At 39.1% G+C, this 21,790-nt stretch overlaps 1 protein-coding gene and 1 long non-coding RNA gene across 3 annotated transcripts in view; one reads left to right on the top strand and one right to left on the bottom strand.

The window, feature by feature from the left end:
* The window catches only part of LOC132821555 (uncharacterized), a 48,122-nt gene extending 45,381 nt beyond the window's left edge, over nt 1-2,741 (top strand). Inside the window, exon 3 of the long non-coding RNA XR_009645330.1 lies at nt 2,663-2,741. This is a non-coding gene — a long non-coding RNA (uncharacterized LOC132821555). The remainder of the gene's footprint in view (nt 1-2,662) is intronic.
* si:dkeyp-97b10.3 (NACHT, LRR and PYD domains-containing protein 1) overlaps nt 1-21,790 on the bottom strand; it is an 83,424-nt gene that overhangs the window by 5,488 nt on the left and 56,146 nt on the right. For both annotated transcript variants that reach the window (XM_060834195.1, XM_060834194.1), the window contains exons 12-16: nt 21,413-21,666; nt 21,083-21,217; nt 14,794-14,932; nt 8,927-8,980; nt 4,526-4,603 (exon numbers count right to left, since the gene is read on the bottom strand). In XM_060834195.1, the coding sequence (XP_060690178.1) occupies nt 4,526-4,603; nt 8,927-8,980; nt 14,794-14,932; nt 21,083-21,217; nt 21,413-21,666 (660 nt within the window). The remainder of the gene's footprint in view (nt 1-4,525; nt 4,604-8,926; nt 8,981-14,793; nt 14,933-21,082; nt 21,218-21,412; nt 21,667-21,790) is intronic.

Below are 21,790 nucleotides of genomic sequence, written 5' to 3'. Positions count from 1 at the left end.
TACACGCAAAGCAAATATAGTCTATATATGTTATTGCTTTACAAAACTATATACAAGTTTGATGTACCTTAGTGTTTTAAGGCATTTGTTTAACTGTGGAGTAAAGGCTTCAAGACCAGGCCACAGCGAGGGAGCATGAAGAGGGGAAGAAGGTAATCAGAAAGGTGTGGGATTGAGGTTGTGTTGAGGCCAAAGGGAAGACCATAAGTAGGAGGTGGGGGCAAATTGAAGGTCAGAAGACTCATTCTATGCTAGAGGAAAGAACAGAGTCCGGAGTGAGGGCATTCAAAGCCAAAGGAAAAATCAGATATAGGGATTTGTGGATTGTAAAAGTTAAGGTGGGTGGTGTTGTGGAAACTGGAATGATCTAGGGATGCGTGAGATTAAAAGGATTGGTTGGGACAAGGGAGCTAGAGATCAGAAAGGTGGTTGGTCAAGGAGATCAGAAGGGTCTAAGGGTATTGAGGAGTAATCTCTGACTATGAGAGGTGAGTGAAGTGCTAAACTGAATTACCAAGTTGGTAGAAGGTATACAGGAGTTTTTGCTTCCTTTTAGCCAAAGGATTTCAAAGGGGAACTCAAATGGCTGATGTTTAGTTTAACAGGTGGGTTAAATGTCAAGCATGCAGCTTCACTGCATTATTTATAAATTGTCAGCTCAGCTGATGATGGCAACCCATCCAACTTGCCCCACCATAGGGTATGTTAAATCAGGAAATATGTTAGGTTAGAGATGGGTTTGGTTTGGGATTCAGGTTTTTTTTTAGCATTCTAACCTCCAAAACCCACTCGTTTAATAGAGTAAAATTCCATCCTATAATTAAGGATAGAATCTGTCATTTTTTTTAAGTTCCTCCACAGAGGCTGCTATTCTATCACCAAGTCACTCTTTATTGACACTGATCAAGCTCCCTCAGAGTCAGCTCTCAGAGAAAACAGAACTAGAACCTGCCAACTATAAGCTCATTGTTTTGAATTGTGATACCTGCTTTTCTCATTTGATTTAACAATGTTTACAGGTCCTCATCAATTAAAGTGATTAAGAAGTTTGCAGTGTTTTTGTCATTTAATTTGCTTTGCTTTTCCGAGGTGTACTGACTCACAATAAGAAGTGGTTGCACAGGCACCAGTCACTCTCCAGCATCTGGCCCAAGTAACCAATCCTCATACAAAAACCAAAGCTTCAAGTATTAGTAGATGGTTTAATTCAATCACATCCAGCCCAGCTGCTGTCCTTCCCTGATATTCACACATATACTTTCCACCAGGAAAATCTGATTATCATCCATTCTCTAGTCACACTGAAACCCTTTGTAGCTGACTCCACCCTCAGAGATCAAACAGTTCATCACAGAGTAGGGCATCAATCCTGGGGCTGTCTTCATCTGTTTGCTGGCAGTTTATCTTTGGTGTTATACCTTGTAAGGATTTGCTTTTAAGTCGACTGTGAATTTAATGAAGTAAACAGACAGCCAGTCAACATACAAGGGCATTTACAGCAGGTATCAACTTTCAGCATGTTACAAATCAATTACTGCTGCCAATTCAAACAGATTTGCAGCAGATTAAAGATCTACTCCATTCTTCCTACATGCTTGTAATTAAATCAAGTGACTATAATAACAGAAAAACATATCCACTCTGCTCAGTATGGTAGAACAATCAGAAATCCCTAAAAGGAAAGATTGCTGCTGAGAATTATTTGAGCAAATTGTATCATTTCACAAGGAATTGCCTTTGCTGATAACTTTATCTGTTTTTTCCTTATTTCCTAATTTAGAAGTTCTGTTTAACCTCTTTATTTTCCTGTTTTTCATGGGAACTCAAAGTCTACATTGAGAAGGCTGAGCAGAGGTTTGATGGAGTGGTTTAAAACCGGGATGGATTTAAGTAGAATAAAAACAGAGTGAACTTTTCCAAAGATCAAAGGGTCACCAACCAGAAGACACAAATTTAAAGCGCTTGGCAAAAGAACCAGACAGGGCACGAGGCAACAATTTGGAATACACAGCCTGACTGGGAGGTGGATGTGGATTCAGTCATAGACTTTCAAATGGTAGTGGATGCACATCCGAAAAAGAAAAATAACTAATTCAGTGGCATGAGGAAAAAGTTAAGGAGTAACTGCCTGTGCTGTACTATTCTATGATTCTTGTAACCTGGAAGCTATACATTCTATGATTCTAGAATCATAGAATGTATAGCTTCCAGGTTACTCCCAGTAGCTGAGGTTCTGGGAACTAGCAAGAGGTCAAAATGGTGTCAATTCAACTTTTCATTGGGGAATTATTTCCCCATAAAATAAATTTGACTGTATTTCAAAACTAACATGTTCCTTTAGAAATACTATGAACATAAAAGTCACTATTTAAATGATTTGGAGGTGCCGGTGTTGGACTGGGGTGTACAAGGTTAAAAATCACACAACACCAGATTATCGTCCAACAGGTTTATTTGGAAGAACTAGCTTTCGGAGCGCTGTTCCTTTCAACCACCTGATGAAAGAGCAGCACTCCAAAAGTTAGTGCTTCCAAATAAACCTGTTGGACTATAACCTGGTGTTGTGTGATTTTTAGCTATTTAAATGAAGCTTTCTTCCTTTTTTCCTAGTATAAGCTTAGCATTTCTTATCATAATATCTCATTCTCTGTTAATTATTTAGAACCCGAATCCAAGGATTAAACTCCACAATGAAAGCAAACAACTGTTAATGCCAAGTGTTCTATTGGCACAGATCAATGACATGTTGCCCTCTAGTGCATATTGCTTTAATTGCACAATAATGCACAGACTGCTGAAAAGAAATAGCAGTGAAAACCTCAGAAATTTGCAACAAGAAAAAAATTGTAAATTTCCAGAAATTGATATATGAATTCTGCCACTCCCTCCTGTGAGCCTCACAAAATGGGAGATTAACCTCAACATTGCCATGAGTTCAAGAAATTGCTGGACTCGCGTTTTGGAGATGAATTGAATGCATCACAGGAAGTTGGAGGTGAAATAGAAAACAGAGGATCTTAATTGTGATGTGTTGTTCCCAGTGACAGAACAGGAACCAAATGTTGCTTCCATTTTCTTGCATTTCGTTGGTTTCCACCAGACTGCAATAAAGATGTGAAGTACAAACGGCATGCATGGGCAACATGTGTGATCACATGGCAGGGAAAAGCTCTTCAATGGTGAAACCAGCTATCAAGTGACAATGTAGCCTCCTGGTGAAACTGGGAGACTCTGCATCACATCCACAGCCTTCCTGCCCAATTCCATTGCCAATAATATAAGACTTACTGAAAACACTAAGCTGACATTTGTAATTTTTAAATTTAACTTTCACATGTAACTATTTTTATTACAACAGTTTCATTTTATTCATGTACATATTTTTATTATTTGTTGAGAGCAGTTTAGCAGAGTACTGGCACACTTTATGATTGGCACACACTGATGGTTACAGGAGAGTTGGGGATATTTTCTTTTTTGTTGAAGAAACCATCTTGTGCTTTTGCATTCACTGTTAATTGAATACTTCATGTCAGTGTCCAGTGTATTCTTCATTCTGTGGGACATTGCCTCGCTTCTAAATTTGAAATAGACATTATCAAAGATCACTTTTGGTGGCACAACTAATGCACTGTAAATGATCTCAAAGTCCTGGAAAAGCTCAGTCAGCCAACACCCTGATGTGGACCCACCGCATGATAAACGCTTCATTTTCTTACTTTGATTCATCGTTCCCATCACCCTAGTCGTTCCCACCTCACTTTTCCAAACCCCCAAACCCATCCATTGTCCTCCCTTGGATCCCTGTTCCACTCCTTCAAACTCCTCCACACCTACACCCCTCTCACCAGGGATGCACCTGTGCCTGTCCTGAAACTCTATGCAGCAGCCACTCACATCCTCCCCTCTCTTGTGCCATACAATTAGAAGGAAAACTGCTAACCTTATACACAACTGCACAAAGCCAACTGGTGCATGTTACATTTAAATGACAATGAAGTATGTGCCCAAAGATTTACATACTCCACTGACAAGAAGGTGGAATGTAATTACAATAAGTTTTAATATAATAAATATTCTTGGCATCAAACAGATTACAAAAGGACCTTGCCTTGGATGGTGTGCAGCCTCATCTTGCAAATCTGCCACTGACCCATGTCAGGAAAACAACATTTCTGCTCGTACTTAATTAATTCACCTAACCTATGTATTCTTGGAGGCTCCACAAAATATCTCCAAATCCTTTTGGATAACAAGATTTATGTTCCTGCAGTTCCACTCTAAGCTATCTCAGCAAGAATACTGAAAATAGGTGTAATAGGCGTATGGAAGTATATTTCAGGTTTAAAGTACTCAGGGGTTCTTATGAGTTGACAGGCAATGTTCTTATAGTTTGGAATGTCACAGAAATTACCCAAATCATCATGATTATAATCCCATAATCCAACAATTGCGTAACATACAAGTTTCTCACAAACACTCTGTTTAACTATTTAATTCCATTCAACAATTTGAAATATCATACTTGTATCATTCCATCGAGATCTTTTGGAACTGCTCTCTTCCATAATGTTGTCATTGCTTGATTTCCTTCTCCTGTTTTCTGAAGGGCAATACATTATTCAGCAACATGTGATTAATACGTTTATTTTTCACAAAAGCACAAAAACAATGTCATTTTTAATAGCAATTTTAATGCAATATAACATCCCTTCACAAGCACTACACAGGAGAGTTGATACTAGATAAATATAAATGAGGCTCACCTCAGGTTATGTATCAGACCCTGTGGTCTGCTCTCAAAGTATTTAACACTTGTCAAATAAATTGCCTCCAATATATTACCCAGAAGACTAAACAATGTACCAACCTTTCTTTGTGTGCCATTTAGTAGTTTGCACTTTGGACTTCCCAAATAGTTCAGTTAAATCTTGTTCCAAACCTACTTGTCCTACAGCATGTACTACATTATACACCTCTGAAAAACTTCTCAGTTAGTCTGAGAACAATTTGTACAACTACAATCTTTTGACAGATACCCGACTGTTTTGGCTTTATAATTCAGCATGTATTCAATACATTAATACTGCTCCAGTAACTGAATCTGTTGGCTATGAAAAAAATAGATTTTTTTCAACTTCATCGTTAAACACTTTATAGAGACATTCGCCATTTTCATCTCACATGCAGCATTTTATGCTCATGTCTATTACTGTATATCCATTCATGTATTTTGTCCAAATCATTCTTTAATTCCCCTCCTAGTTTGGTGTGAAACTCATTAGCTTGAATGAGTTTTCAAATTCAAGACACTAACTTAGAAATCGTCAGATGCAGCAAATGATATTTAGGATAATCAATTATGTTCGGCATGAACTAGTTGGACCTGAGGGTCTGTTTTGATTCTGTATGACTCTGTGACATCTTACTAGGTGTTTGCTCAACCCTAGCATAATATCCCTAACAAATATCTTATAGGTCGAATCTGGCAATACTCCAGGGAGCAGGAAATGAGGTGGACAGGAGCATTTAATTGTTCAAATGGCCAAAAGTCAGCTTCCTGACAGTGATATGGAGTTACAGAACTGTGAGGTGAATTGAGCTTCCAAATCTCTTGTTAATACTGTCATACACACTTACTAAAAGCTAACCTGACAAGAATTGAGGGACCTCTCAAATTAAGCAAATAGCAAATGAGAAGCACGTGCTTCCAGATTCACGACTGCCTACCGATGGCATGCAGTGGGTGTGGTGACTTTCTGGTAGATTTGGATGGAGCTGGAGCTGCTTTTTCTTATTTAGGAGCTTGGCTGATGATTGGGATCTGGTGAGAGTAGTCCAATGGAAATGCATCATGGCTAAGTCTATGAGTGAGAGAGCCCTACAAGATCTCATGTGATCAGACAGAAGATGTTGAACTAGACAAAGAACGGCAACATTTACAGATGGGAGGTCAAGCATGATTATGAGGAGGTCAAGTGTTTTGTATGGTAGGTCACTGTTGAACTCCTGAGTTGTGAGGGCAACAAAAGGAAGATCAAAGAGGATACAGGGAGGGTTGAGGATGTTGAATGGCAGATTAAGAATAATCATAGAATCCTTACACTGGCCATTCGGCCCATGGAGTCCAAACAGCATCTCACCCAGACCCATCCCTCTATCCTATCCTCATAACCTTTCATTTCCCATGGCCAATCCACCTAACCTGCACCTGGACAGTGGGAGGAAACCAGAGCATTTGGTATAAACCCATGCAGAAAATTGACCAGGGCTGAAATCGAATCTGGATCCTTGGCGCTGTGAGGCAGCAGTGCTAACCACTCAGCCACTGTGGTCCCCCATGTGGTGGGAAGGAGGGTGAATCTTCACTCAAGGAAACTCAAAGGATGAGGAATGAAGGGTGTAGAGTAATGATTTCCTGTTCCAGGGTCACTGCTAAGTGTCTATGGACATGGCTGCAACAACAAGAAGCACGCTTTACAAGGAATGGTGGTGGGGATTTTAGGGTTTGGCAGTTGGATGGAAACCGGGTGTGGCTGACATGTAGAGGGCTCCCCAATGGATGAAATGTGCTCAAGACAGAAGGGAAGGCTGCATAAACCATGGGGCCACATTTTGTGCTCAGGAAGTTTTCTATTTTAATGTCAGGTGGCAGCAGCTCCAACGGTTTTGGTAGCAGATGGAGACGTATTAGCAGCAGTTGCAGTTTCCAAAATCTGTCCTCAAATGATGCGTCTGCCTTGCAGGGAATGAATTCTGTCTGGGTGCTCTTTAGGGGTTTGCACCCCCACAGATATTTGACCCCTTGCAATAATTGTGGGAATATTGAACACCTGCCCCCACTATATGGTTCTATGTGCTCCTCCTGCAGGAATGTCTAATTGTCTGGCTATTGCATAATCATGTGTGACTAACCATCTCCAACTTATGGAAGTGCATAGACTTCCATTCCTGCTTTCAACAACCTCACCGCTGCCGGTAGATTCCACCCTGTATTTCCAATCTCTACTAATTTCTTTTCCATTCTCATGTACTTACACTTAAGCACATCCAGTTCTAACAGTAAAGCATTAAAATAACTACTTCAGTACTGAAACATAAGCAGAGCTCACTTACATTTATATTTCTCCTTCAATAGTATTTTAGAAGTACACTGTATTCATTGAAATGGTAAGCTAGAAAATTTAGTTGCATAATAAATCAATGTGATTGACATTTTGATGTAGCAGAAGTGATTCGTTAACTGTTTTATAAATTGTTGCTGTTCTAAATTACTTCCCTTATGTTCTGTTTTGCATATCTCACTGGTTGCTCCATGTGAAAGGCAGATAGCTGTATGTTATTCTGTAAATAAATTCTATTGAAGCATCTGACTGGCTAATCTTTCTACAAGTGTTGAGTAATATAGGTTAGTTAACTATGCATTTTCTATTAGCTTTTTAGCCAAAGTAGCATTTTCACTGGGGCTTTAACATCTTTCACTTTAGCTGTTATCATCTTTTAAAGGCAATGTCTCTTCCAGAGGTACAAATGTACAACCTCATAATTATTCATACAAGTTATTTTACTTCTGGCAATGACCTGTATAAAGAATGTTGGCAAAATATTCAATGCATGCTCCAGCTGTTCTCACCTAAGATACCTACACATTAGCTTTCCAATACAGTAGAGGTTCATATGTGGATTGATATTGAGTACTTTTCTAGCATTCTAACCAATGTTGCAGGCTGTGGGGAACACTTTATCATGTTAATTCTTCCTTTGAAATATCTTCTTAATCCACTGATTCCTTTACATCAATTTCTTTCAAACTATGTATTTGTGGACCTTTTAGATGGAATCTTGTGCAAGGTGTAAGGTGTCTCACCTGCCGACTGGAGAACCAGCAAGTAACTGGGATTGCCTCCTGTCAGGAGGGCCCATTTAGCAGTTAGGGATCACTAGTAGGCCTTGCCCCAAAATCAAGAGCCTAGGGATGGACTGACTGCTGACAGCTGCTGGCCAATCAGTGGCTGCTGCCAAAAGGACAGGTACTAGAGTCCCAACATCATGGTCTAGACCATGGCTAAGTTATGTGGTTGGTTGCAGAGGGTGAGGGGGGTATTTGGGGGGATGGACCTCTGCAAGAGGAGTAAGGTGGGGTGGGGACAGTAGCGGTTGGCTCTGTATGCACCTCCCCGTACCCTGAAGTGCAGTCCCTCAATCTCGCACTGAGTGCTTCTGAGCGAGGTGACTCTCAAACAGTCCCGCACCCTGGCCAGTAGCCTGACAGAAGTAACGTGCTAGATCTATGACTTACCTGGTGACTGGGCTGTGTGCATTAGACGTTAATCCCAGCAGTTTTTAATACAGCTTTTAGGTGGATATCTTTTGGCCACTTACGAGCCTCAAACAGGAAGGTTGACAATGATCATTACCACCCATAATTGAATTCCGATAAAAGGAGAGAAAACGCTAGGGTTCAGGTACACCATCTCTCTGCCTGACTCAATGCCCTTCCTGCCTCCAAACACATCACCACACAGGTCAGAGGTATATAGGGGAAATATTTAAAAAGTCCACAAGCGGCAACCTTTTCACGCAGAGGGTGGTGCGTGTATGGATTGAGCTGCCAAAGGAAGTGGTGGAGGCTGGTGTGATTGCAACATTTAAAAGCCAACTGGATGGGTACTTGAATACGAAGGGTTTAGAGGGATATAGGCCAAGTGCTGGCAAATGGGACTAGATTATTTTAGGATATCTGGTCAGCATTGACGAATTGGACCAATGGGCCTGCTTCTGTGCAGTACATCTCTATGGTTCTAGTGCAGCAGAACGTCATTGTACATATGATTATGATTTTTTTTAAGAAGGTTGAAAGGACCTATGCCATTTTAAGTGCAGCATTTTTAGATCTTCCTCTAGAAAATATTGATTAAAAACTTACTGTTAAAGTCTCTTGGTTTTCCTTGTTCATTCTGGTCATGGTGTGCCCAGTCACCTGTGATGTTAAATCATTCTATGAATATGTTATTCAGATTAAAGGTGAAAGATTACATCTCAAGGAGGATGGAACAATTAACAAACACTTAAAACACATAAACCTTAACAGATAAAAGATGAAAAGTTTTATTTAAAAGCACACCCTTTCTCAGATATTTGTATGATCAATAGTCACAGGTTAGGTGCCGGAAGACTGGAGGTTGGCTAACACGATGCCATTATTTAAGAAAGGTGGAAAGGAAAAGCCAGGGAACTATAGACCGGTGAACCTGACATTGGTAATGTGCAAGTTGTTGAAGGGAATTCTGAGGGATAGGAATTACATGTATTTAGTAAGGCAAGGACTGATTAAAAATAGTCAGCATGGCTTTGTGTGTGGGAAATCATGTCTCACAAACTTGATTGAGTTTTTTGAAGAAGTAACAAAAAGGATTGATGAGGGCAGAACTTTAGACGTGAGCTATAAGGACTTCAGTAAGGCATTCGACAAAGTATCTCATGGTAGACTGGTTAGCAAGGTTAGACCTCATGGAATACAGGGAGAACTGACCATTTGGATACAGAACTGTCTCAAAGTAGAAGACAGAGGGTGGTGGTGGAAGGTTGCCTTTCAGGCTAGAAGCCTGTGACCAGTGGTGTGCCACAAGGATCGGTGCCGGGTCCGCTGCTTTTCGTCATTTATATAAATAATTTGAATGTGAACATAAGAGGTATGGTTAGTAAGTTTGCAGACAACACCAAAACTGGTAATGTAAGTTGGACAAGGAAGGTTACCTTAGGGATTTTGATCAGATGGGCCAATGGTCTGAGGAATGGCAGATGGAGTTTAATTTAGATAAATGTGAGGTGCTGCATTTTGGAAAGGCAGGACTTATACACTTAATGGAAAAGACCTGGGGACTGTTGCTGGACAAAGACACCTTGAGTGCAGGTTCATAGTTCCTGGAAAGTGGAGTCGATAAGTAGATAGGATAGTGAAGAAGGCATTTGGTATGCTTTCCTTTATTGGTCAGAGCATTGAGTACAGGAGTTGGGAAGTCATGTTGTGGCTGTACAGGACATTGGTTAGGCCACTTTTGGAATAGTGTGTGCAATTCTGGTCTCTCTCCTATCGGAAGGATTTGTGAAACTTGAAAGGGTTCAGAAAAGGTTTACAAGGATGTTGCCAGGGTTGGAGGATTTGAGTCTACAGAAAAAGGCTGAATAGGCTGGGGCTGTTTTCCTTGGAGCACTGGAGTCTGATGGTGACCTTATAGAGGTTTATAAATCATGAGGGACAGGGACAGAGTGAATAGATAAAGTCTTTTCCTCTGGGTTGGGGAAATCCAGAACTAGAGGACATAGGTTTAAGGTGAGAGAGTAAAAATTTAAAAGGGATCTAAGGGGCAAGATTTTCACACAGAGGATGCTGTGTGTATGGAATGAGTTACCAGACGAAGTGGTGGAGGCTGGTAGAATTACAGCAATTTAAAAGGCATCTGGATGGGTATATGAATAGCAATGGTTTACATGGATATGGCTATGGGCCAAGTGCTGGCAAATGACACCACCATATATACTTGTGTATAGGTCAAGTTTAGAAGATATTTTGTAGGCTGAGATTAGGGGGTTGACTTATACATGAGGTATAGTTTTCGAGGGGATGAAATTCATGATTGGCATGAGTCAAAAAAATAAACAAACAAGAGCCAGATTTCCATATAAAATAATAAACAACAAAAGGAAAAAGAAATACGACTATCTGCAAAATAACTGTCTCTATTCTGCCTCTTAAGGTAGAATGGTACTGTCATATGTATTCCAGTTACCAGTACTGTAAAGTACATGTAGGTCTACACATATGTACAAAAGTTAATAGGCATACCAGCAGGCGGTCAGGCCTCTACCGGGGGTGTTTGTTCAACAAATAATTCATGAAATAAAAACAGAGGAGCAGTAAAAACAAAAAAAAGTTATAGTAATTTAATAGAAAAAGGCTGTATGAAACTTAATAATATATGGTAAACACTTTACATCAAAAAACTGATATTCACAGCAAAAAATGCTTCTCATCATATATCACAAACATTATGGGATAGCTGCTTAAACCAAAAGTTGTCAGTACATGCAAACGTCCATTAGAATTCCTCAAATTCCCTGTCCTCATCAGTTGCACTAAATAATTCATTCCAGTCATCTGGATCAAGCATATTGTTATCTGGATCATTTTCATCTGCACTCTCAAGGGGATAATCAATTGATTTGTCAACCCTTCCATCTGACCATAAATAGTCATCTAAAGCATTAGAAATTCCACATTTTTTGAAGGCTTTCACAATAATTTCAGTTTTCATCTCCTCCCAGGACTTACCAATCCACTCAGATACAGTTGCACGTAATGGAGCAGGCAAATTGCCACCCTTTGTAAAGCTTTTTGCCCTTTCTTGCATCCAAGTGTCCCACTTCTTCCATACAAAATCCTTAAAAGGTTTATTGATGCTAACATCCAGTGGTTGTACCATGCCCACAAGGCCTCCAGGAGTCATTGCAACGTCAGAATTGTTAGCTCAAAGTTCAGTTATAACATTTTTCACTCTGTGTGATCTGAACCTATCCCAAACCAGTAAGCTTTTCTCATTTCTAAGTCTACCTGTTCGCATATTCCAGACCTCCCTAGTCCACTTCTTGAGCCACCTTCATCCATCCACCCTTTTTCATGGATGAGAACAACAATGCCTTTCGGAAATTTTTATTTGGGCAGTTTTCCACCTAAAAATCACCAAAGGCTTTAACTTTGTTCCATCTGCCATACAACCAAGTACCGTAGTGATTTGACTCCTTTCATGGCCATTAGTCTTAGCCAAAACTGTTCTTGCTCCAATCTTGTCCACAGTTCTGTTCCCTGGCATATCAAAGTTCATTGGGGTTGCGTCCATATTGCTGATGCATGAGAGCCTGTACCCGTTTCTCTTCCGGCTTCTGATTACAGAGTGATGGAACCCAATTAACTTTGTCATTAAGTTCTGCTGGTAGATGTTGAGCAATCTTCTTTTCTGCCTAAGCACGAAATCATACCTTTTCATGAACCTACTGCAACATCTAGCACTGGGTTTGAAATCACTGAATCCACTTTTTATTGCTTCATTTTTGGTGCATATTCTTATACATTGTTGAGTCACTATGCTTCAGTTCTGTTGACACTGAATTACCAGTCAGCAATCTTTTCATCTCGTTGCGGCCATATGTTCAGCTTTCCTCAGTTGGCATATTTCTGTTTTGACATAACCTTTAACTGTGTGGCTTTTTTCCTCCAATTTTGGACAAGTTTTTCAGAAGTACAGAACTCCCTTGCAGCTATGCTATTGGTGTTCTTCTCTGCAGCTTCAATAACTTTTAGTTTAAGCTGTGCTGTATACTTGATTTTTCATGTTGCCATTTTGTCAGAAAAATTTGGGAGAGTTTTACAATAAGTTCAGACACAACTGTACACAAAATCTACTTCTAAGAAACTGAGGCAACAGTGGGAAGACAAGATCGAGGACTGCCATAAGGTACCGTAGATATTTGCAAAAAGAGGTTAAATATATATATGTAAACATTACATAAGTAAATATACAATATATATCTACAGTATATATGGTTATCAACATACAACCTAACTATTTGAAAATCATGTTGCGCCAATATATAATGGTGCGCGTAACATGTGACGATGCAGGTATTGAATCAAAAATGTGTATGTGAATCAAAAATGTGCAAAACATGCCCTTTATGGCTGCATATATGGTCAGGTAAGAGACTCCTGAAAAACCAGGGTCGACTTAGACTCAGAATTAAATGTGTTAATTTAGTCAAATTCAAAGAGGCACTAACTGGGAGGATTGAATCTGAACCCCTGTAAATATATTTCAGACATTATACTGTGAGCTCCTGGTACACAATGCACTGCCATTAAAATCTTTACTTATGAATGGACTCTATTTATTTTTGATGAGAAATTTAGGAAAAATCTCTAGGCTGCTGGATTTTTATTTTTTCTGAGTTGCTCGACAATTTTCAGAATTCTCTTCCCCATAAAGGATGAGGGTGGGGTCATGAATACTGTGAAGGCAGAGGTTGACAGATCTTGACGAACAAGGGAATTAATAGTTTTCAGGCTAGAGAGAAATGTGGAGTTGAAGCCTCAGTCAAGTCAATCTTGAACTTATTGAATGCCTGAGAAAGTGAGAGTGGCTGAATCACCTACTCCTGCTCCTAATTTGTATAAGAGTGATTTAGTAACATTATCCTTGTCTTAAAAAGAGCCTGAGAACTGTAGCATGTAAAACATCAAGCAATGTTAAGGTTATTTGAAAGAGTGCGTTGGGCTGGGTTGGGAGACAGTGAAAAGTGTCTTGATTTTCTCACATTGAGGATGCAGAGAAAAAGAACAATATTTTGGTGGAATAACGATGTGTTTAGAGGGGAACGTCCATACTAACTTTAAGAAGAGAGATGAAGACAAAAGTGTAGAGCTTGCAAATTAGAAGGGATGCATTATGTGTGACAAATAATCACAGTACAGACATTAATGTTCAAATTAAAAATAAAATGTTGGATAAAGCTCAGCAAATTAAGGGATTTGTCCTCATTGACACTGCAGTCCACTTTCTGGTCACCCTCAACATTCCATTCCGATTCCAGTGTCTTTCAGTTAAAGTGCAGATATATTTCACCTTTTATACCTCCTCTCTTGCAACTGTCTCAAACTCACCTTCCAGGTGAAGCAACAATGTACATTTTTTCTTTAAATCTAACATATGTATTCAAAGCTTACAACTGAGTCTCCTCTACAATGGAAAGACCAAAATGCCGATTAGGTGGCCACACTGTGGAACACTTGTATTCTGTCCACAAGCATGATCCTGAGATTCCCAGTGACTTGTCATCTTAAATCTCCACTTTGCTCTTATATTGATTCCGCTGCCTCTGGACTACTGCACTGTTGTCGTAGTGAGGCTCAATGTAAGCTTCAGGAATCGCACCTCATTTCACTTAAACACTTTTCAGCTGTGGACTCAACATTGAGTCCTACAATTTCAGACATAATCTACTCCACATTTAGTTTCCTTTATTCTGTTTCTTGCAGCTTTAAGCTTTCAGTCAGAAGTACACTTATTCTTTAAATTCTTTGTTACTTTTTTTTGCCATACCTCTGTTCCCTTTGGCCCTGGGACATAAGCTTTTCAGTCATTCAATCCCTCCCTCTTCAAGGCTACTTCAGGCTTTCCTTTGTCCATGTCCCATCACTCCTTAAAATCTCTAACTTTTCCCAGTTCTGAGGAATGGTCACAAGCCTGAAACTTTATTTCCATTTTTCTCTCTCTCCACAAATGCTGCCTAACGTTTTAAGGGTACTCCCACTTTTATTGTAAATCCTCAGCCCCCATTAGTATTCGGCTTTTCTATCAGTTTCAAGTTTAATAAGAAGTTTTGGGACGTTTACTGGCTAAGTTGGTTTGTGGGGCAGTAGATTGGCACTTTACTAAACAAGAATCTGGCAGTTCTACCGATGTCCATTGCAAATAAAAACTCTCCAGGTGATCACAGAAATCAGGCTTTGGACAGTAAACACTGTGTTGCACCTTGCTCTGGTTTGTTAGGATGAGGAACAGATGGATTTCCCCAACATAATATGGCGACGATTCACAACAATTGGGGCAACTACTATTTCAGATACCATATGAAATTGTAAAAATGAATTAGTCACAAAGAATTAAATCAGTCCATAAAATAGTTAGAAATTCACTTGAACAGAATCTAACAATGCATGCCCACTCTGGAAGTACTTACACTCCCGCAGTTTTGAGGTCCACATTGTTTCACCTGAATCTACGTCCATTAACGTTAGTTGAAAATCTTCTGGTTGTTCCAAAAACACTTCAAAATAACCTTTACATTTAAGAGGTGTCATATCTTCAAATGCAATTTCCTGTTAAAAATTTTAAAAAGTTGATAATTACCATTTGTATAATCATAAAGTATTCATATATTTCTAAATGAAGACAAATGATTTCCATTGCAAAGTCATCATTTCAATGAAGTGAACTTTTCCTCACATAATTGTAAACATATTTGTTATAAACAGGTTTATGATCGTATTACTGATACACAAAGGAAATCTTGCCCCAAGATTTGGAATGTTGGATCCAGTCCAATATTACTCATCTTCAGATCTGAGACTTTCTCCACAGCTCCAAAGAACAGTAATACTGGTCTCAAAACATTAACTCTTTTTTTTCTGTCTCCACAGATACTGTCAGACCTGCTGAATCTCTCCAGCACTTTCTGTTTTTATTTCAGGTTTCCAGCATCTACAATATTTTGCTCTTGTTTTAGAAATGTTGGAACTTGTTTGTAATTCCCTCCAAGTCTTGGATATTTCATCTATATGAGAAGAGTGCAGATTATTCTTCCTATAGACAGAACTTAAAGACACTTCAGACTAGCTCCAGGCTTCAGAAAGGCAAAAGTGGTTACTGCAGATGTTGGAGATTAGAGTCAAGATTAGAGTGGTGCTGGAAAAGCACAGCAGGTCAGGCAGGTTCCGAGGAGTAGGAAAATCGTTCCTGATGAAGGACTATTGCCCCAAACGTCGATTTTCCTGCTCCTATGATGCTGCCTGACCTGCTGTGCCTTTTCCAGCACCACTCTAAACTTGACCCCAGGCTTCAGAAAGACTTCTCATTAACAGTTTGGCTGATGGATCGTGAGAAATAGCTCATTGATGCAGCATTTACAAGCTTGAAATAATTTAAAGGCCTCGTCATAAGCGGATTTATTTGCACGACAGCTTAGAATCTAACTTTGCAAGATATGTTTTTGAAATTAGCTACTGGACAGAAAGTAGATGCACCTGTGATGTAGCTGGGAACTTCTTCTGAAGAAGGTCAGACAAGCAAAAGGTTAACTTGAATGGAGTGCGCAAGGTAAGATTTTGAAAGTTAATGATATAGGAGAAGGCAATACTGCAGGATAACAATTCAGAGTAATGATAGCCTAAGTGTAACATGACACAATATGCTGCACAAACATCAGCAGCAGCAAATAAGGTCACACTAAGGAGAAAATAGCAAAAAGACAGAATTAAAATCTCTTAATCTGGGTGCATGCAGCATTCATAACAAGATGGATGAATTGATAGCACAAATAAAATAACTGGGTGATATAATGGCCTTTACCGAGATATGGGGCAGAACCCTACCGGGGTCTTACTAATGTGGCCTATGGTGAGATGTGTGGCAGAATCAGATGAGAAGTCCAGTGAGAACAACCTCAATGTCGACAGCAACTCACTCCCATTCTTTATGCTTTTCACAAGCAGCAAGTTAAGTTGCTCATTAGGACAGCAGCAAGTTGCTAACTAAGGGGAATTATTACCTATTAACACTGATGACAATCCAACTCACCTCACTAATATTGAACTTTCTATTTTACCAAACTTGTTTCTGGGAAAACTCGATGTGGAAACCAGAGTGCTTATCAACTCACTGTGTGCTCCAAATCTCTCAATCAAACAGCAGCCCAGAGCATAAACAATGGGCAGCTGCCACCAGCACCCCTTGCCCATGGATATTGGATTCTGACATCTGCTAATACTTCACCATCATCATGGCACCTCTCTGATATATTGGCAGGGAACTCCAGGAAGCACAGACTTGTATTGCAGCATGCACTGACATCTAGCATTGGAAGACTGCAAAATGGACACTTTCTGGGCACAGACAGATACCTAGTTCATGAATTTGGATTCGGCTGCATCTCAGAACTGCATAGTTGCTCTCTTAGTTCTTGCTTCCTTAGCACCAAGCCACATGCTCACAGTTTCCCTGCCTTGCCTTGTTCTTCTATTCACACAGTCATTAACTTGGGTCACTTGCTTACTAGTCCAGCCAACAGTCTGGGGATGTTTCATTATATTGCTGTCAGAATGTGTGTGCTGCTATCAACATCATACTTATTGCTCATTCTTGGTTGAACTGAATGGTGGTGGTGAGGTAGCAAATGTTTTTACAACTGAGTGGCTTATTCGATCATTTTAGAAAATATTAAAGGGCCCAGTAAATGGTATGAAACTGGAGTTACAGGTGGACAAATCCTGGTTTGAATGGCAAGTTCTCAGTGATTTATTTTTTATGTTAATAATTTAGAGGGATTTTTTCTTTGGTACACCCATAGTTTGCCACATTTCTCGAACATATTTCCACAAAAAACCATGGTGAAATAAAAACTCACACCATCTCTGTCACTGGTTTACAGTGGTGACCAGCAACACAGTTGTACTGATACACCAAGAGAAACTTTCCTCCTTTAGTTACGAGATGTTTCATAAGATTGCTGTGGGTTATTCTCCCACTGAAACTCCCTCTCTGTGGAGAACTCTTTCAACAGCTCAGCGCAAACTATAGGCTTTGCATAGAGTTGCTGTGCAGCGCATGGCACACTAATATACGATGCTGGTAAACAGCTGCTTCCACTGAAGAACGTGAGAGCTTTTAACAAAACTAATCCAATAAACCATTCTTAACCAAGTGCACGAATTTGACTTAGAATTGCCAGAGATGTCACAACCAGTAGACTGGAAGATTCAGTCTAAAATGAAAATCAAAGGTGCCTTAGAAAAGAAAAGTAGATCTCCCTTAACAAAAATAAAGACTGAAGTAGTAAATATAGACGTATGTTATGTTAGCTGAAAAACTACATACAATGCAATTCAATGTTTCAAGCCTAGGCATAGAAAATAGGTGGGACTTCAAACAAATATACTTTAATACGATTCTACACAGAGCACTCAGAGGAGTATTTACATGCACAAACAAAACCAGGGCATAACAATGAAGCTAATCCCAGCTAAATACTTGAATCCAATATAAATGCAGCATCTGTGTAAAGAGATACAACACTACACAATATTATTGATGTGAAACAAGAGAGGTTACAGATTAAAGATTAAAAACTGAACATCCCGGATCTTTGAGGGACATGGGTATAGAATACAAAAATAATCTTAACAAATAACCAGGAACACTCTTAAATTGTAATAGTAAACTGTGTCACGCAAATAGGTAAACTGAAAGAGTTGTAAATGTTAAATCAAACACAATGTCTGCTTTGATGGTCCAAGGGAGAGAGGGAGGGATTTGCATTCATAGGTGTAAATGGGCTGGTTCTGTTTGGTGAGGTGCAACATTACTACTGGCAATGTTAGCAAACAAATGTTCTGAGACTCACTTCAGTTCTAGCCTAAGTGTTAATGTGTTTGGAATAAAGTAAAATAATAATTGAGGTAATGATGGACATAGGGTGCAAAACAAGGAGCAAGAGTTTTATCCTTTGTTGGTTAGCTCAGTTGGCTGGGCAGCTGGTTTCAAATGCAGAGTAACGTCAACGGTAATGGTTCAATTCCTGAGGTTATCATGAAGGTGTGTCCTCCTGAACCTCTCCCTTCACCTGAAGTATGATGACCCTCAGGTTAAATTATCGTCAATCATTTCTTTCTAATGAGTGGGCAGTCCTATGGTCCATTAGGACTATGGTGACATTACTTACTTCTACACTGCATGAGATATTCAATTTTATTGAATGTATTCTAGTGCAATCATAGTAGACTCACGAACTTTAAGAGCATTTAAATGGTCATTGGATAGACGTATGGACGAAAATGGAATAGTGTAAGTTAGATTGGTCGGAACAACATTGACTGCTGAAGGGCCTGTACTGCGCTGTAATGTTCTATGTTCAATGTATTCAGGTGGGGTACTTAGGAGCCAGCTGTTTCACCACTCCATCCATTTCCAATTTCAGACCCCTACCCAAGTTTCAGTCTGGAACTCAGACAATTATGTTAAACATTAATCCTCCAAGATCAGCAAGTCATTTCAGTGTTAAGCAAGTCAAGTTTTTTTTTAACAAACATGAAGTATTGGAGGGAGCAAGATTTAATTCATTCAAAATATCCCCAGGTGCAAAGTTATAGCTAGGTCCCTAGAACGTGCCCATTCTAAAGAACCCCTTTCACCTCTTTTGTTGCTAGCAGTGGCAAAGAGGACTGAAGGGACACAAGCATATTGGCTTTTTACATTTTCCAACTCAAGCAGAGGAAAAGAAAAATATTCACACAATTCCTATGGAAAATAAATGGAATTTCTAATCTGCAGACACCAAATGAAGGGAGGTTGGAATCAAAATTGGTAAATTAACTAACAGTCATTTACTGCACTGAACTTGAGTATTTATGAAGCAAAACAAGCTTTGTTGAAGCTTTCCATCTTGTATTTATCAAGACACTTCACAAGAAGAAATATACATCTATTTTCTCTTGAATTTGTGTTCTTGCAAAATATCTTCATGAGTGTAAGACGAAAAGCTTTGACAAAATGTGTCTTTTTCAACAATACTTAAATTTACTAAATTAGTTCAAGAAGATATCTACCCGGGAAAAAAGACAAATGCTTAAAGGGGCTTAATATAAGATTTGAACAAAAATATGTTAACACTTCCAACAAACATTAAAACATTAAGCCTTATTTGTATAATGTTAGTTTATTTTCCAAATAACATATAATCATAGAGAAAAGTGATGAATTTTATAACAGGCAAAACTTTAGATCCTTGTACATTACCAAATGCTGAAATGTCTAATGTACATAATACTGACGGATTATCTATAATGAGCTTTGCTTCAGTGGTACCACTCTCATTTCGGAGTCAAATGCTGTGGGTCTGGGCTTGAGCATATACTCTGGGTTAGCAATCCAGCTCAATAGCCATGAAGTGCTGCAGTCTCAAAAGATACAAGTGTACTACTTGTCCGTTGCAAAGACCTCAAGGCACTATAAACAGAAGAGCGAGATTGCTCTCTTATTATAATAAAACAATGAACTGTGCATGCTGGAGATCTAAAACAAGTAAAAACAGAAATTGATGGAGAAACTCAGCAGGCCTGGCAGCATTTGTGGAAAGAGACAGTTAGTTTTGAGTCTAGTGGTCATTCTTCAGAACTAGCTGCTGTCAGTGAACTCAAGACACTAACTCTGTTTTCTCTGCAGTAATGCTGCCTGACCTGGTGAGTTTCTCAAGGTATTTCTGTTTTTCTTTGTTTCAGTTCATATGGGCGGCATGGTGGCAACAGTGGTTAGCACTGCTGCCTCACAGCGCTTGAGACCCGGGTTCAATTCCCACCTCAGGTGACTGACTGTGTGGAGTTTGCACGTTCTCCCCGTGTCTGCGTGGGTTTCCTCCCACCGGTCCAAAGATGTGCGGGTCAGGTGAATTGGCCATGCTAAATTGCCTGTAGTGTTAGTTGAAGGGATAAATGTGGGGGAGTGGGTTGTGGGTCGGTGTGGACTTGTTGGGTCGAAGGGCCTGTTTCCACACTGTAGGTAATCTAATCTAAAAAGTTCTCTTGTCATCCTGGCTAATATTATCCTTTTACCAAGAAGACTGAAATTGCTTATTTGATCCAATTATCTCACCGTTGTTTTCAAAGTAGCTACTTTACAAAGTGCCCACAGTTCAAAAGTAATAAATTTCCTAGCTTTAGGATTTCTGAAGTCAGGAAAAACACTTTTCTACCAATCCTCTCTATCTCCTCTGACAAAACAGATCGTTATTTTCCAAATCTGCAGAACTTGCAATGAAAGCATTGGTGCAATTGTAATCATGGCAAAAATAAGACCAATGAGATCTTCAGATTAACATTTCAGATCCCAGCATTTTCAGTCGACTCCAAGATTCAACTGTAGCTTATCTGGAAGAATTTTAGAACAATGGAAAGTGATAACAATACTCACATTATTTTAGATCCTAATTATGAAACATGCCATTACTTTTCAATTTATTGTGAAGTTTATTTGTACAATAGACAAAATAAAAAAACAAAAAAAAAGTATAAGATGGAAATCAGAAACAAAGTCAGAAATTGCTGGTAAAACTCAGCAGGTCAGGCAGCATCTGTGGAGATAAATCAGATTTAACATTTCGGATCCAGTGACCCATCTTCAGAACTATGTATGAATAACATATACAGAAAACGTTGCATGTCAGCAACAGAAATATACCAGTAATTATTTACTACACATACCCCAGGTGTTATATCAGCTTGGGGGTTACTCAGGAGTCGATATGTTTTGCCAGTAATCAGCTTTTTATGGCATGGAGTAGGCTTATCAATTTTTACAGATTTCTGTTTTGAATATTTTTCAGCTTTTCGGATATCCTAGAAGTGAACAAGCATAGTCAGAAGGAAATTAGTGTTTTTAAATTAGTTTTTTTTTAAATTAGCATTTTGTGTGAACTTACAAATAACTGAAACATTCAGAAATAAATAATAACTGTAACTTAGTCAATGGTTAAACTTTAACAAAAAAGCTTTAATTATTCTCTCAACAAGGACGGATAACACAGTTCATACCTCAATAACAGAGTGATTGTTTGTTGCCATGTACACGTGAAATAATAAAGACTGGTAGCTATTAATAATTTTGTAAATCAGCACCACACCATGATGTTGAATGACTTCAGAAGGAGTATTACAGATTGGTCCAACTGGTGATAAGGAGCTCACATTCCAATGAATGTGTGTTGTTGAATGGTCGACAGCTGGCTCTATTTTTGGTTTCTTGTCCTTTATATGTAAAATTCCAAATTGTAAATCGGCTGAATGGTCTGTAAAGTTAAAATAATTGCTTAAGACATTTTCCAAATCATTTTGTGAATACAGTATGGAACTTAGCCCAAATGATACAACACTATACCAATACCTGGAGTAACTAAGATAGGGGACTTGCCA

Source organism: Hemiscyllium ocellatum, chromosome 13 (assembly GCF_020745735.1).
Source record: "Hemiscyllium ocellatum isolate sHemOce1 chromosome 13, sHemOce1.pat.X.cur, whole genome shotgun sequence".
NCBI classification, from domain to species: Eukaryota; Metazoa; Chordata; class Chondrichthyes; order Orectolobiformes; family Hemiscylliidae; genus Hemiscyllium; species Hemiscyllium ocellatum.
The sequence above is the reverse complement of the archived record's forward strand: the minus strand, read 5'-3'. Positions and strand labels throughout refer to the sequence as shown.